Source organism: Camelus bactrianus, chromosome 2 (genome assembly GCF_048773025.1).
Source record: "Camelus bactrianus isolate YW-2024 breed Bactrian camel chromosome 2, ASM4877302v1, whole genome shotgun sequence".
In the NCBI taxonomy this organism is placed as follows: domain Eukaryota; kingdom Metazoa; phylum Chordata; class Mammalia; order Artiodactyla; family Camelidae; genus Camelus; species Camelus bactrianus.
This window is the reverse complement of record NC_133540.1, coordinates 88,177,684-88,192,333: the sequence shown is the minus strand read 5'-3', so window position 1 is coordinate 88,192,333 and position 14,650 is coordinate 88,177,684. Positions and strand designations below refer to the sequence as shown.

Sequence of the window (14,650 nt, the reverse complement as noted above, 5' to 3'; positions counted from 1 at the left end):
TGCTCCATCTCCCACCCTTTATGATTTTAATGTCTTTTTTTTTTTTTTTTTTTTGAGATATCTGGTTTTCTTTAACAGTAATCTTTAATGTTCTGACTACCTGGTCTTTGTTGTAAAACTCCTATATATTTTGGCTCCTCCCCTATCTCTTCAGAGCAGTCCCTCAGAGCTATCTGAGAGGCTGTCATCCTGGGCTTGAAGGGATTCAAATCCTCAGAAATGTCTTTTGAATAAAACATAACTCAACTTTTAGGCTATGCATTTATTTCAGTTTACAGAATCAATATAATGAGATAGTGAAAATGGGTTTTTGTTAGAGTTTGGGCATTTCTGGAAGAAATCATGATTAGTGTATCAAGGAGAAGAGGCTCTTGGAGGCAAGCATTTCCCTCTGTGTTAATATCAGGAATAACTTCACTTGCCCTTTGCCATGTAATTTAGGTCACAAATTAAAATGTAAGCAGCATGTAAAGAAAAATTAACATGATGAAATCCTACTTTTCATTATGAAGAGTCAGAGAATGACTAAATTTGAGTAAACCCTCTGTTAAGAATGAATTGCTCATAATTAAGTAAAATATTTGTGCACGTTTATTGGATAGCATTAGATTAATATGAAGCATTAAAGAATTGGACACCAGAGACCAAAAAAAAAAAAAAAAAAAGTCTGTGCAAAAGATGTGATTTTTAAAAAAGTTTGTCAAAGCAAATATATAAAAGACTACATCTAAAGATCACCATTTAAATGCTTTTCCTGAATATTCTATGAATTTAAATCTGGGGATCTTTAAATATTATCAGTTTTTATTTGTGACAATAAATCTTATAAAGGAACACTTTAAAAGTAGGACACTGTTCTTCTCAATAGTGAGCTTTTAAATGAAGGATATCTATGATGTGGACCCTCTGTCTCTTGTCAGACTGAAATATCATGGGTATTCAGCTTTTCAAATCTCTTATGGAAGCTTGCTTTTCTTGGGGTGTAAGATGATTGAAACGCATTCCATCATTTCCTCTTTAACTCAAGCCATATGTTCAGATTTGAGTTTTAAAAATTCTCATTCCTTTATTTTCTAGGAAAATTAAGCATTTAACAACAGGTATATTATTGAAAGAAACCTATATGATTTATAACTAAGTATCCTCAAAGGAACTTTCCTGCCTCATGAGTAAGAATGCAAACTCCAAGATGTAAGGTACTATATTCAAAAGAAGCTCAAGATCACCCCGTCAGATTTTTTTTATTTTTACATATATTCTCATGCTTACTTAAATGGGAAAGATTTTTTCCTGGAAAAGATACAACCAAACACAAATCTAAAACCCAGAGCAGGAATGAAGGGGTAGTGCAGGTGTCCTTGGTGGGGATATTGGCATCAGGTAGCCCTTTTCTTAACCACTGGAACTGGTGAAGTTGAGGAAGCATTTCTTCTGTGAAATTAAAACGAGAGAGTCATGGTTAGAGAAAGATGTACCAGAAACTAAGAGATATAGAATAAGGGATACTGTGCAAATTCATTCCAGTTTAGTTTACTGAGCAGCTGCTGGTATGAGTCACCCCAACTCCATCTGATAAGTAATAGTAGTGGAGAATAGGCATTTGTCTCAGGAATATTTCACAAATTTAAAATGGTCCCCATTTTGACTGCCCCTTCAGTACAACTGGAATCTGCAAACTCTTGGTATGCCTGGCTCACCTCTGTAACATTCTCCATATTAGTGTCTGTATCCATTTGGCTTTAGGATCCAAGCAGACAATTGACTTAGACTTTGTCCAGGCTCTGGGGGAGAATAAATCAAAATAAAGTGGTGTTATATTTTGGTCAGTCCTGCACTTAAGGAAAGATTTGAGTAAAAAAAAATAATGATTTCCACATGAAGTGAAATTGGAGGTAGGCAGCTTTGGATCTGGAGTAGGTGATTTATAGCATGAGGTCTGATGAATAAGAGAAACACCATTTTGTGACTGATATGTGTGAGCTAGTGGAACTGAATACGAGTTGACAGAATCTCACAGGTCAGAGGTTAGTATCTAGTTGACAACCTTTATATGAATTGGAAATGGACCAAATAGCTGACTCCAAGGTTGGCTCACTTCTAAAGCTATATCACAATATCTTTAAAATGTGTTTGTCCATTGAGCTTGGGAGAACAAAATAGACTATAGGAAACATTCTCTTAAGGACCTTTTATTTGGGGAAAAAAAAACCAATGAAATTTATCGTGGGAGAGGTTGCAGAGCTGATTACTCTGAGTGACATCTGCATTTGGCTGAACCATCAGTGAATGAGATTTCCGATGCTCTATGTAATTAAGCAACAATAGAAGCAGTACCTATAATTGACAGCTGATATTGATCAAGCACTTACAATGTGCCAGCCACTGTGCTCAGCAGGGAACATGAATTATCTCGATGAATCTCACAAAAATCCAGTGCTAGAGGAACTATTATTTCCACACCTTCAGATGAGGAACTTGAGGCTTAGGGAGTTTAAAAAAGATCGCATAATATTGCACAACAAACGCATGGTAGAGCAGGATTCAAATAATGGTTATGTGTTTCTGGAACCCACACTTTCAGCCACTGCTCTACATGGGCATGATCTGAATGGTCATCAAGTACCAGATATGGTGTGGAATGTTTTACCTGCAGTGGAAGAAGTGAGGTCTCACAGGTGACAGCAAACTGGGAGACTTTACTCACTGTTGGGGTGACCTCGAACAAAACAATTTCTTGATGTGTCATTTATTTTAGCTATAAAATCACAAACAACAAGGACCCATCCATCTAACTTTGAAATTCCACCCTGGGAAGTTGAATCTCAGAGAGGTCAGAGATCATAGAACTGGGGTTCTTCAATAGAGCCTTCCAACTTGGTTTCTGAGTTCATGATAGAAAAAACAGATTTCTGACCATCTGGACTCACAGCACTTTCACTCCTGACTGCCATGAGTTTCTCATAATAATTTGCAGCTTTTGTTTCTATATCTGGTTAAATTCCGAAATGCAGAATTTGATCAGAAGACATGAAATCAAATTTTTGTCACTTCAAGACGATTGAAGTCAAAGTAGAGAAAATTAGGATGCACCGCTTCCCCTGGTTGAGAGATGAGAGACTTAACTCAAGAGAGAGAAAGTGTAATGAAAAGAAAGGAGCCTCGTTTTTCTAGACAGTCACAGAAACTGCTCCCAAATAGGTCATGGCTAGATTTCACATTTCTGAGTTTGAAGGCAATAGTCACGGTTTAGTCAAAACGTTCATTGTCAAAGGCAGTAGTGAAAGTACAATGCCTTTTGAATGAAGAATTTCCATGCTTATTTTTGATACCCCGTATTTCCTGGTTATAAGTGGACCCAAAGCACAGACATCAAAATAAGACAAACAAAAAGTGGCTGTTTCCAAACGCCTCAAAATTCTGAAGCAGCCCAAGGGGAGATCTGCTGATGAACGCCGAGCCCTGTGGGGGTGCCCTGAAAAGGATGCCCTGCCTGTACTCTGAAGTGCTGTGGGGGTGTGGTTCATTCAGGGTGGATCCAGGAAGAAGAAATCACAGTTCTAAGCAGGGACGGGCAAAAGATCTACAGGCCTCATTTCAAATACTCAACGCAACAATTCAACATTTGGTGAGCCTCTTCTCTAGGCCAGGTACAGGATGAAGCACTGGCAATAATGAATATTTACCAATTATTTAACAATTAACTGAATATTTACCACCGTGCCTGGCATGGTACTAGGGGCTTTCCCTGCAATGTGTAAAGTCTCATGTGATGTTCCGTGGAGGCTGCTCTGATAAAGCCATCCACATAGCTCTCTGGGAGTACAGAAAAGGGAGGATCACGGAAGGAAGGGGTCATGCCATTTCAACAAAAGAAAATATCTAAGATCTTGCAGTCACTACTATCCCCTCAGCCTAACTTATAATCAGAGTTATGGGATCAAAGCTGATAGAACCTAAAGCTAAAAGACAGTTCCACAAAATGGACATTCCAATCAAGGGCTGTTGTGGGTACTTATCTGCTTGCTCTTTAACTTCTGGGGAACAAAGTGTCTGCTTCTGCTAGCAACTGGAATTTGGCAGGTAAGAGTCTTGGCTCTGTCCCTTTCTAATGGTGTGCCTCAGGGCAGTTAGTTAACCTCCCTAAGCTTCCGATTCTGCATCTTTAAAGGATTGATAACAGTAGACATACCTTAATAAGGCTGTTGAAGGAATAAAATGTGTGAATGGGCATAAAGCATGTGCATTAGCTCCAGACCCCTGCAAATAAGTACTTAACAAGTATTACTGATTCTCATTATTAGCTTGAGAATGAATTGCTAGCACCACTCAAAATAAATCACTTTGAGGAATCATATATATTTATTATGACTTACATTATTTCTTTTTTTGGACATCCGTTCCCAGGGGGTGAGATTTGAAGCTTTTGGATGAAGCGGATAGGGTAGGATTTAATGGTCTCTCGCATGCATCTACACTTTAAGTCTGTGTTAAGGGTCTCCAAAACACCTATAAACACAGAATTGGTTATTTTAATCTCTTTGGAATATAATTCACAACTAGAACTTAATCAGCAGTCTTTCATACTGTGTATTTAAAGATTTCTAACTACCACATATAAAATAGATAAGCAACAAGGTCCTACTGTGTAGCACAGGGAACTATATTCAATATCTTGTAATAGCCTATAATGGAAAAGAATATGAAAAGGAATATATATTTGTATAACTGAATCACTATGCTGTACACCAGAAATTAACACAACATTGAAAAACAGCTCTACTTCAGTTTTTTTAAAAAATTAAAAATTTCAAGTCGATGCTTCCACCCTATGCCTTTAGTTTCTGTATTTCTGCTTGTCTTGGCTTATTTTCAAATATTTTCTACCAAAACCTTAAAGATAGAACTAGCTTTTTAAAAACACAACACTTACTGAAATTTGTGATAGCGTTATGTTGGTACTCAGGTGGTGGTCCTTATGATAATATTTGAAAATTGCCACTGTGAGTTCTTACAACTGTTATTCTTAATGCAGTTATAAAATTGACTGATCTTCATTCCCCACACATAAAACAGAGGACAGGAACTCATTACTGAGTCCCCGGAGCATGAACCAGCGGTAGCAGAGTTGTCTCTCTCATCACACCCTAGCCCCACCAACCCTCCCTGTCTCTCCAAGGAAATGCCACGAAAGATATTTATTGTTTTTGTTTAATATGTTGGTCCTCCATTTCAGTTGCAAATCAATACCAAACAAAAGCTAATAATAAAAATTCAACTCTTTGTATTCAGCAATAAAAGCTAATAGCACTGGATATTTTTACAGGTAACCCACCTCATGCATATTAACCAATTCTACCTTCTTTAACCCCAGTGCCTACCACTGTGTGTGACGTGTATTTGCAAATAAAAAGGATCCCACTCTTAGGGCATTTACAATTTAGTGGGGGAAACAAATGAACAAAACCTAAAATACCACACAATGCTGTATTTCACCTGCAGTTCAGGCTGCCGGAATGAGAACAGGGGACTTTGACAAGAGCAATGGAAAAGCTTCAGGGAGGAAGAGAGAGATGAGGGTCTTGAAGAATGAAAGTAACATATGAAGCAAAATACAAATTGGAAAAAATCCTGCATTTTAAGAACCAAAATTAGTCATCTATACCTGAACAGAGTGTATCATCCCACACATACATCAGATTCCTTCAGCTGTATAAACATTTACCACACCAACTGGATATTTACCTCTTTACGCAAAGAAGACCTCCCCATTTTGACTTGGAAATTTGCTTCTCTGCAGAAAATGTGTACTTAATATCCCTATTACAATGGTTCACATCAGAGCTAACTGTATAAAATTGCATCAAACGTTCCCTTTGGGAGACCAACAGGTTGAGGACAATAGTTTTTAAACCCTATAAAGGGTTTGGTCAGAACGGGTATCAGTAAAAGACACAATGAAGAAGAGAAACCTGGAAAGAATGAGTTATAGGCAGACCTGAATCTGAAAAAGGCCAGAAATAGGCAAACCAAGGGTAAGTCACATGGACGTTGGACCTCCAGTATCTCTTCCTTCTCTGGGCCACAATCTCAACAATATAAATGTTTCCAGCCCCTAAGGTTAAATCCCTAAGCACCTTACTTTTAGAAATCTAGGAGCAATTGAACAGCTTTTCCTCCTTCATTCTTACTTCCCCACATTTTCTAATTAAAAAAAAAAAAATGAAATGGCTGAAGACCATTCCCATTTAAGCACAGTGACAGCAGAAGTGAAAGTTCTCACCATGGACTGGAGAGAGGCTGCAGACCAGCAGCAGGAGAAGCAGAAATCCCAGGGTGAACCTCATTCTGCCTCAAGGTGGAGTTCAGACTTCAGCTCTGAGTCTCAACTGTGGGTTCTCAGCACGGACACTCCTATTTATTTGTACCAGTAAGGCCCTCCCCCTGCCTTTGTCTCCAGTAGGTCAGCTGCATCATCAGTTTTAAAAGCCCTCAAAATTGCTGAGCTTGCTTTTTTTGAACTCTTCTTGCAAATTTTATGAATTGGCTTCGGAGCACTATTAGTGTAATAAAGTATTTCTTGAAAACGTAGGCGATACATGGCAGGAGTGCTGTAGGAATTTGGGGGTGCTCTGGGATCGAATCAGTGGTTGTGGCTTTGATTGCTTCTCTAAGTGAAGGGTCAGTGGACTCTCTTAGTGGTATTTGAATATATCCTCCAGGAAATCAGGGACTCTGTCAGGCACATCGTTGTGTTCCTAGCACCTGCAAGAGAGTCCAGCCTTTGATAGGTGCTCAGTAAGTAGATTTGTAGATCTAATGAAGGTCCCTATGCTGACTAGGTTACTGTTTCTTTACCAGACTTTCCCACCTCTTATTTGACTGTCTGAAAGATATGATTACATATGTAGTCTCACCATCATGGGAATCCTGGAAGGGGGCAAAGGTGTGTCCCTCCACTGGTGTGGCTGTGTCTTGATGAAACGAGGGAGGCAACAGCTTCATGGAAGAGAATCTTTCTGGCTCCAGTAGGCAAGGTTTTGAGCTTGAGAACCAGGTGTCAGTGGATGGTGTCGTTAGAATTTCATCAGATTCTGAACCCCATACTGCAGATTGTTTAATAAAGCATATGTGCATTTTGATTTTGATCTGGCTAAGTAGCCCATGGGCACAATCAGCCCACAGCCTTAACTCACTTTCTAGGGGCTCTTTGATTAAAAAAAAAAACAAGAAAAATATGTGGATAATGGCTGGCCTGACCTAGAGCACCACTGGGCTCCCCTGGGACATGTGTTCCAAGTGCAGATGTGTGAAACCAGACCCGTGGAGCCGCTGAAAAATCAAAGATTTGGTCTTCCTGGTGTGGCTTCCTAAACAATTTGATTTTTGCTACTCAGTCAGCATTGTGGATGTTGAGCATCTTGGATGCTCCAGTGTGTGTGGGGTGGGGGTTGCAGTAATGTCATACGCCCTTCATGGACCAAGCAGTCCTCCAATTGGCCTGAATGACTGTAGTGCCTGGGAACTTAGTCTTGAGGCAGCCCATTCCACTGCTGGGCAGTTCTGGATGTTAGAAAGTTCTCCCTTCTGTACAGGTGAAAGCCACTTTCCTACTGGTTCAGTCACTTTGTACTAATTCAGCCCTTATCACCATAAGAAAACACTTGCTCTTTCGTGTGGCGGTATTCCAAATATTTAAAGACAGGGTGTGTGAGCTGGGTCCCCCAGGATGCATATGCTGGGGTGCATGTTGTAGTAAAAGAAGTTTCTCTCTCTCTCTTTCTTCCTTCCTTCCTTCCTTCCTTCCTTTCTTTCTTTCTTTCTTTCTTTCTTTCTTTCTTTCTTTCTTTCTTCCTTCCTTCCTTCCTTCCTTCCTTCCTTCCTTCCTTTCTTTCTTTCTTTCTTTCTTTCTTTCTTTCTTTCTTTCTTTCTTTCTTTCTTTCTTTTTCTTTCTTTCTTTCTTTCTTTCTTTCTTTCTTTCTTTCTTTCTTTCTTTCTTTCTTTCTTTCTTTCTTTCTCTTTCTCTCTCTCTTTCTCTTCTTTTCTTCCTTTCCTTTCCTTTCTTTTCCTTTCCTTTCCTCTCTTTCTTCTCTTTCTTCTTTCTCTCTTGTGATAGATCAGTGTAGGGAGGCAACAGTAGTGGGCCTGCCGACTGATGGCAGCACTGCTCTGACAGTCCATGACAACTCAGCAGGATCTCCCAAGAAAAGGCTATGTATCAGAGGAGCTCCATGACCAGCAGTGAAGTCCAGCCCCACCACCCTGCCATGCTCAGTCCTTGGCCGGGGCCCCTCAGAAGCAGCCTGGTCTCTGTAGAAAGTTGAAGCCCAGCCTGATGGTGTCAGCACCTGGAGGCTGTCAGCCAGCTGCACTTCTCCCCACTGGCCAGCCCTGTTTCCTTGAGGGAGATCTGTGCAGTGAACCCCCATGACTATCACACAGAGGCTAAGGGCACAAACTGTGCAGTCTCCTGGTCAATGGCTTTGGACAGGTCACTTACTTTTTCTAGGCCTCAGATTTACCAGTTTTTGTGTAGGGATAATGCTAATTTTAAAGGATTGTTTGGAGAATAAAGGCATCTAGTATATGCAGAGTTCTCATGTGTGCATGGCAGATAGAATGCGTTCAAAAGCTTTATACCTGCCTGCCCCAAGATAAGACTGGAAGATGGGCAGCTCTGTAACAGCCAGATGATTCTAGAAGTTTCAAGTCAGATTCTCTGTGATCTCATTTACAATAGGGATACACATTTCAAAAACTTTGAAGCCAAGAAGAAAAATGTTTTAAATCAATAGATTTAGGGCACAAATGGAAACATTTTATTTTTTAAATAGTTTTTATAGACATCTTTGTTCGGAAACATAAAAACATATCACTTGGTTTATATCAAACCTGATTTTTATGATCAGATATGTAAAAACCTAGAGAAAATGAGAAAATTATGGGGAGGATTTTTTTCCATGACTTTGAAATCAAACCAAATTTTCTCTCAGACCCAAGAAAACCTGGGTAGTTTTGAGTAATTCAGTACTCAAATTGTGGTCCATGGACTAGATCATCTTTATCTGAGAGCTTGTTAAAAATGCAGAATCTTAGGCTCTGCATTCTCATGAGATTCCTAGGTGATTTGAATGTACCTTAAAATGTGAGAAACACTGGTCTAGTATAGCACGAGCCATACACATATTTGAACTGTCTTCAGAGAAGTGTTTGTACCAATCGTCTCATCGGGGTATGATGCACAAATTTGTTAGCGAAAGTGGACAGGACAAACATACTCACTGACTGCTCAGTGCGCAGCAGTGACAGTAACAAGAAGAGAACTCTCTCTCGAGATATCAAAGTGAGGTGTCACTAAACTAGAGAGACAGCCTAATTGACCAAAGCATCTACCCATGCAGCTAGTCAACAGGCATTGAACAGAAGGCCTATGACAGTCTAAAATGATTAAAAGAATCAGAACTTTAATAATTTTACCTTCTTGTAATATAATAGGAGACAAGACAAATGCTGTTGTGACCAAGCTGAGAATATTTTCTTTCTTGCCACTTAAAAAGCAACTCAACTAGAAAAGAAAAACTTGCTCTATTCTGTTAACAAATGTTTTAACCCACTGACCATCTGACATCTACTTCAAACTTTCAGCACAACAGGAAAATATTACAACCTAGCAGGTAAGAGCTCAGGTTCTGAAATCAGACCGTCTGGGTTTGCATCCTCGCTCCAGCACTAACCTGCCTTGCTACCACCCACAAGGCTCCGTTCCTCCATGTCATTGGCACCAATAACAATCATACCTCCTTTGAAAGTCCTGCAGGGAACGTAACGGTGACGGCAGAGGGCTGTGCTCAGTGTTTGAGCAAATAGAAAACACTCAGCCAGTTAGATTTTTTAACCTATGTGAAAACACAAAAACTTATTGCTTATTATTTTTAAAATTTAATTTTATTTTCTTTTATTGTGGTAAGAACACTTAACATGAGATCTACCCTCTTAACCATTTTTAAGTATACAAAACGTCCCTGTTGTTGGCTCTAGTCCAGTGTGGTACAGCAGGTCTCTAGAGCTTAGTCAGCTTTCTTAGGAAGCAACTTTGGCTTAGTTTGTGAGTCAGGCTCCTGACATGGATTAAAATGTCACGCAGGTTTCTACTGGGCATATATGATGCCTTATTTCTAGGTCCTCTGGCCAAGAAGCTGTTCCTCTTTGAGACTGATCACTCACACTCGGTTTTTACCCATTTGGAACAAAAATATTGATCTCCTTTCCCCAAGAATCTACCTGTGGAGTTTTATATTAGTTACAAATGTACTGAAGTTTTACAAAGGGAGTATTTTGCCTTTTGCCATCATTTTCATCTTGACCGAATTGTTTATGACAGCCTGTTGTTTGCTAGACGATGGTTTCAAGACCCGTAGCTGTGGAAAAGGTACTTTTCAAAGTAATGAAGTTCATATTTCAAACGTTACTCAAGTTCATCTCAAATACAGTGAATCCCAGACAAACCTAAAATGTGTTTTATCTAAAACTTCTTTCCTGTGTTAGGGTGGTGATTTTCCTGAAGACTGCTAGGTGGCGGTATTACGTACAAAAACAGCCTGCAGAAAGGAAAAGGCAGGGCCACAGGTAAAGACCCTGCTGACAAGAGGGCTGGGTTGCAAATTATTTCATCGGTCAAATCATTTTTTTAATTTCATTTATTGCTTTTTTAAAAAAAATTAAATATTGTGAGTCTTGAGATTTTTTTCATGAGGCTGAAGTGTTCATCAAAGAGGAAAGAAAAACCCCTAAAAATCTGAAGTAATCCAACAAATTCTGGGCCCAGTCCAACTTCTTGGCCCTGAGGTTACAAAATCAGATTGTGCATCAATTCTTTGGCCTGCAATTACATTAAGCCTCAGCAACAGATGAGTGTGAAGTTTCCATGATTAGAAAGTTTTCTAGCAGTGAGTCTACCGAATACCAATAACAAGGTGATGGTCAAGTTTTCCAGCACAGCACAGTGAGCAGTAACAAAATAGTCACCTTGTTTCTCCTGCTTGGATTCTATAACGTACATATTGTCTCATCATCTGCTTTATTCTCTTTCACATCTTTTCCCATCTTTATGTTATAACCACGTATGGAGTGCTGGATGTTATAAATAAAAGCCAGTGGTTTCATTTTCTGCCAAGAGTACCCTGATTTAATTTTGAAAGTTTTGAGCATATCACTCTGCGCTTTTAATGGCTGCTGATCCTCAAACCTCAGGCGCTCCCGGGTAATCCTCTTGGCCTCGTACTCCTTTGCCAGCGTCTCCACTTTGTCTATCCGGACATTAAGACCCTCTTCTCACTGTGTACTCTCTCCCAAGGCAAGCATGTCTCTTCCCTACTTCAACTTTAGATGTAAGTCCACTCAGTTGGTATCTATCCAGTACCCTAGTGGTCGTTGCTTCATAGAGGTATCTTAAATCCCTTCAACCAGTCATATTCAAAACTGAACTTAGTTTCTCTAAAATCTGCTTTACCTCCAGTATTCCTGGTCTTAGGAAGTGGTCTCATTCACTCAGTTGCTCAGAAACCAGTAAGTCATCTTTAATTCCTTCACTCCCTTAATCCCCATATTTATTTGGTCTCCAAGAGCTGCTACTTGTATCTATTAAAGTGTCTTGGTTTTGTCCACTTTTCTCGCTTTCATCCCCACCTCTGATTCCAAGGCACCTTTGCCTTTTGTTAAAACTCCTGCAATGGCCCATTAACTGCTTTCTTTGTATTCCCTCTCCCATCCATTTCCCACCCCCATCCATTTCCCACCCTGCAGCCAGAGTACTGTTTCCAAAACACAAAGTTGCTCATGTCGTTGCTCTGTTTCAAAGGTTTCTCACCGTCCTTATGTGGATCAGCCCTCTGTGGAGCCTGCTGTTGTTTCCAGTTTCATCTCTTGCCCCACTCCCTTGCTCTCCACCTAACTTTTCAGACAGACTGGAGGACCCTTTGCAATCACTCTGCCTTCCACTAGGGGGCTGAAGTTTACAGGTTGAACACCTCGTATAAGGACTTCAATTTTGTATTCCAAGTGAGGGCTTCCTTCCTCGTTGGCAGCAGCTGGATTTTTAAAAAATGCTTTCCCCGCATAGCTTTATTTCTATGGCTTCATTTATGTTTATTGTCAACAATAGGGGTTGTATCAGGACTAGAAATGGAACGTGGATATTTTTGAAGTTTAGAGTTGGGTAACCCCCTCCCCGCTCCTAAGTAAACCATATTTACCTTGGAGTCTCAACTTGTTCGTGTATAATGAAGAAAAAATTTCTCCCCAAACCCCCAACTCTACCGAATTGATGTTCTCTCCTGCTGTGTGAGGCATCTTGCCCTGATTTGATAACATCTTTTGGCCATTTTTTGTTATTCAAATAATCATTTCTTTGTTTACTGGAAAAAAAAAATCAATACTGCATGATTCAAAGCACTTCTCTTCCCTTCCAGCCAATGCAGATGAAAACTTTGACTAGAGGGTTTGGAGTGTGTGACAGAAGCATATTCTGGATGTCCTATACCTCCCCTTTCTCTTCCAGGCTTGTGTGACTGTCAGAGAAGAGGGAGGGGGGCGGGAATGCTTATCTTCCATGGCAAGCTGGCAGCCCCCACCCAGCCCATTACTCATTACTGCTGCCCTGTTGTGGATGCTTCTATCATTGCGGATGCCTGCTGTGTGGCATGGCTGGCTCTCTCAGGGAATCCTTGAGTAGCCCCCCTAATGTACAGCTCCCTAACGTGGGGGAGCAGACTCTGAACTAACTCCTTCCATAACTCTCCAGCCTCTGCCACAGGGACGTAGTCCACAGCTACTTGTTGCTTGGCTCCCCTCACCCCATGCCAGCCCTTTTGGAGGTGGAATACTGGCGAGATGGCCAAGGCTGGTTGTCTGCTGTGGTATCCACTCAGCCCACAGAAGATTAAAGGTTGTGCTGTGCTAGCCAGGGGAGAAGCAGGCTGCCTCACTGGTACCTCCTCTCTTAGCATCATTGGTCTCTGTTTCCCCTCTCTCCAAGCTCCAACAGCATCAAGTCCTCTGTCCTTTAGTGGCTGGCCACTGTTCAGAAGAGAGAGAAGGAAGAGCTTCTTTTACACACCTGGCAGTCTCCCAAAGACCTCTTATCTCTCCTGGTCTCCCCTTATATTGAGAGGGTGGGATGGTTCTTTGACTGAGTGCCTCTTGGTAGACCTATGAGCAGGTGGTTGGTGCTGGTACCTGTAGTGCCCTGGATGTAGAATGTGGCTACACAGCAGATCCTGCAGCTTGTCCACCCCACATCCACTCCTGTACTTCCACTTTATGAACAGAATTCTATTTACTTTGAATATTCAGCCTCTTCCACACAGCCATGTGCATCCGATGAGCTATTCCAAGACCCTGAGGGGAAATCCTCATTATCTTAAGCCAGTTATGATGATTCCACTTTTCTATACCTGGGATCTGAGAAAGCCATTTTGGTTTAACTCTTTAAATCAAGGTAGTGTAAGAGGTGATTTCTTCCTGCCTGTGGATGCTGTCCTCAGGCTGGGTTCTCTCATTGCTGCGGCAGCTCCGGGGGTCACAGCCAGCTCTCACAAAGGCAACACACGGAGTTCCTTGTCAAAAGAATGGAGATACTCCTACTATTTGAGATAAAGTATTTGTTTACTATTTAAGCCATTTTAGATGCATTTTGGTTACTTAAAAAAATTATCCTAATGGACACATGTTCTTAGAGATTTTGCTCATTGGCTTTAGATCTTAGCACCCATCCAGGACACCAGGAAAATACCCCTATATTTCCTGTTACACTGTCTTCTATCTGTCTCAGTGATATGCTAAGGGTTTTTGATCTATTCATAAAAGGTAGGCAACAATTTTTGGAGTGTGAAAAGGTCAATAGAGGGGTAGCATGTGGTGGTCAATTCCTCATCCCAATCGAGGCTGAGAGACTGGGACCACTAAGAGAGGACTGGAATGCCAAGTTGGGGAGGCTCTGTGTGATAACGATTCTGGACACAAGCATGCTTGTTTGGAGCCCAGGGAACATGGTCTTAGGAAGTGGAACAGAGAACTGGGGAGGGGGCCAGTTCCCCTAAATGCTCTGCAGACATTCATAGAACTCCAGACTCTGAAGGCTCAGGGTGATGGAACAGCATCCTCACAGAGGGCCCTGGTTGGATAGCAGTGATGGATCTTGACACAGAGGCAAGAGAAAAAATCTCAACAGTCCTGTTGCACGTCTCCCAGAAGCCAGTGGGGTGCTCTGTGGGCGTGGGGGGCAGCAGTCCTGCAGACATGCTGGCAGAACTATGGGACAGGGTATCGACACACACATGGTTGTGTTTATAGTCAAAGGTGCTGGTGTTCACACTTTTATGCCGTGCTCTTCTATGGGTGGTGAACAAGAGATGCTTATTCAATCTCCCCCATGACTCAGTTCAATTTAGGGCCCACAAATGAACTCAGTATCATTGCTCTGTTCTTGCCCTCAAATGAGCAAACCGACTCAAGTGTCAGCTCAATGCCAGGCACTGTGCAGTGCGCACAAAAGGAAAGTGGTCCACACCCTGTGAAAACCAGCCTCAAGTTTAGCACCTTTACTGCATGTACTCAGCTCAGTACATCCTGACCCAGTTTAAAAGCACAAACTTGG

General features: G+C 41.1%; 1 protein-coding gene across 1 annotated transcript; it reads right to left on the bottom strand.

Annotated features, from left to right (window-relative positions):
* Nucleotides 1-1,225: 1,225 nt before the first annotated feature.
* Nucleotides 1,226-6,436, bottom strand: CXCL13 (C-X-C motif chemokine ligand 13). The gene is made up of 4 exons (XM_045506194.2): nt 6,281-6,436; nt 4,374-4,506; nt 1,698-1,781; nt 1,226-1,431 (listed from the first exon to the last, which is right to left on the bottom strand). The coding sequence occupies exons 1-4, from the start codon at nt 6,342-6,344 to the stop codon at nt 1,377-1,379; spliced, it is 336 nt and encodes a 111-aa protein (XP_045362150.2). The 5' UTR covers nt 6,345-6,436; the 3' UTR covers nt 1,226-1,376.
* Between the last annotated feature and the right edge of the window lie 8,214 nt (nt 6,437-14,650).

What these genes read in the sequence shown, in the direction of transcription:
- CXCL13 (XM_045506194.2), bottom strand. Translation starts at nt 6,344, where the DNA reads ATGAGGTTCACCCTGGGATTTCTGCTTCTCCTGCTGCTGGTCTGCAGC. An exon ending in CAGCCTCTCTCCAGTCCATG is followed by an intron (nt 4,507 to 6,280) that starts GTGAGAACTTTC and finishes CTGTGTTTATAG; the next exon opens with GTGTTTTGGAGACCCTTAAC. An exon ending in ATATGGAGAATGTTACAGAG is followed by an intron (nt 1,432 to 1,697) that starts GTGAGCCAGGCA and finishes TTAATTTCACAG; the next exon opens with AAGAAATGCTTCCTCAACTT.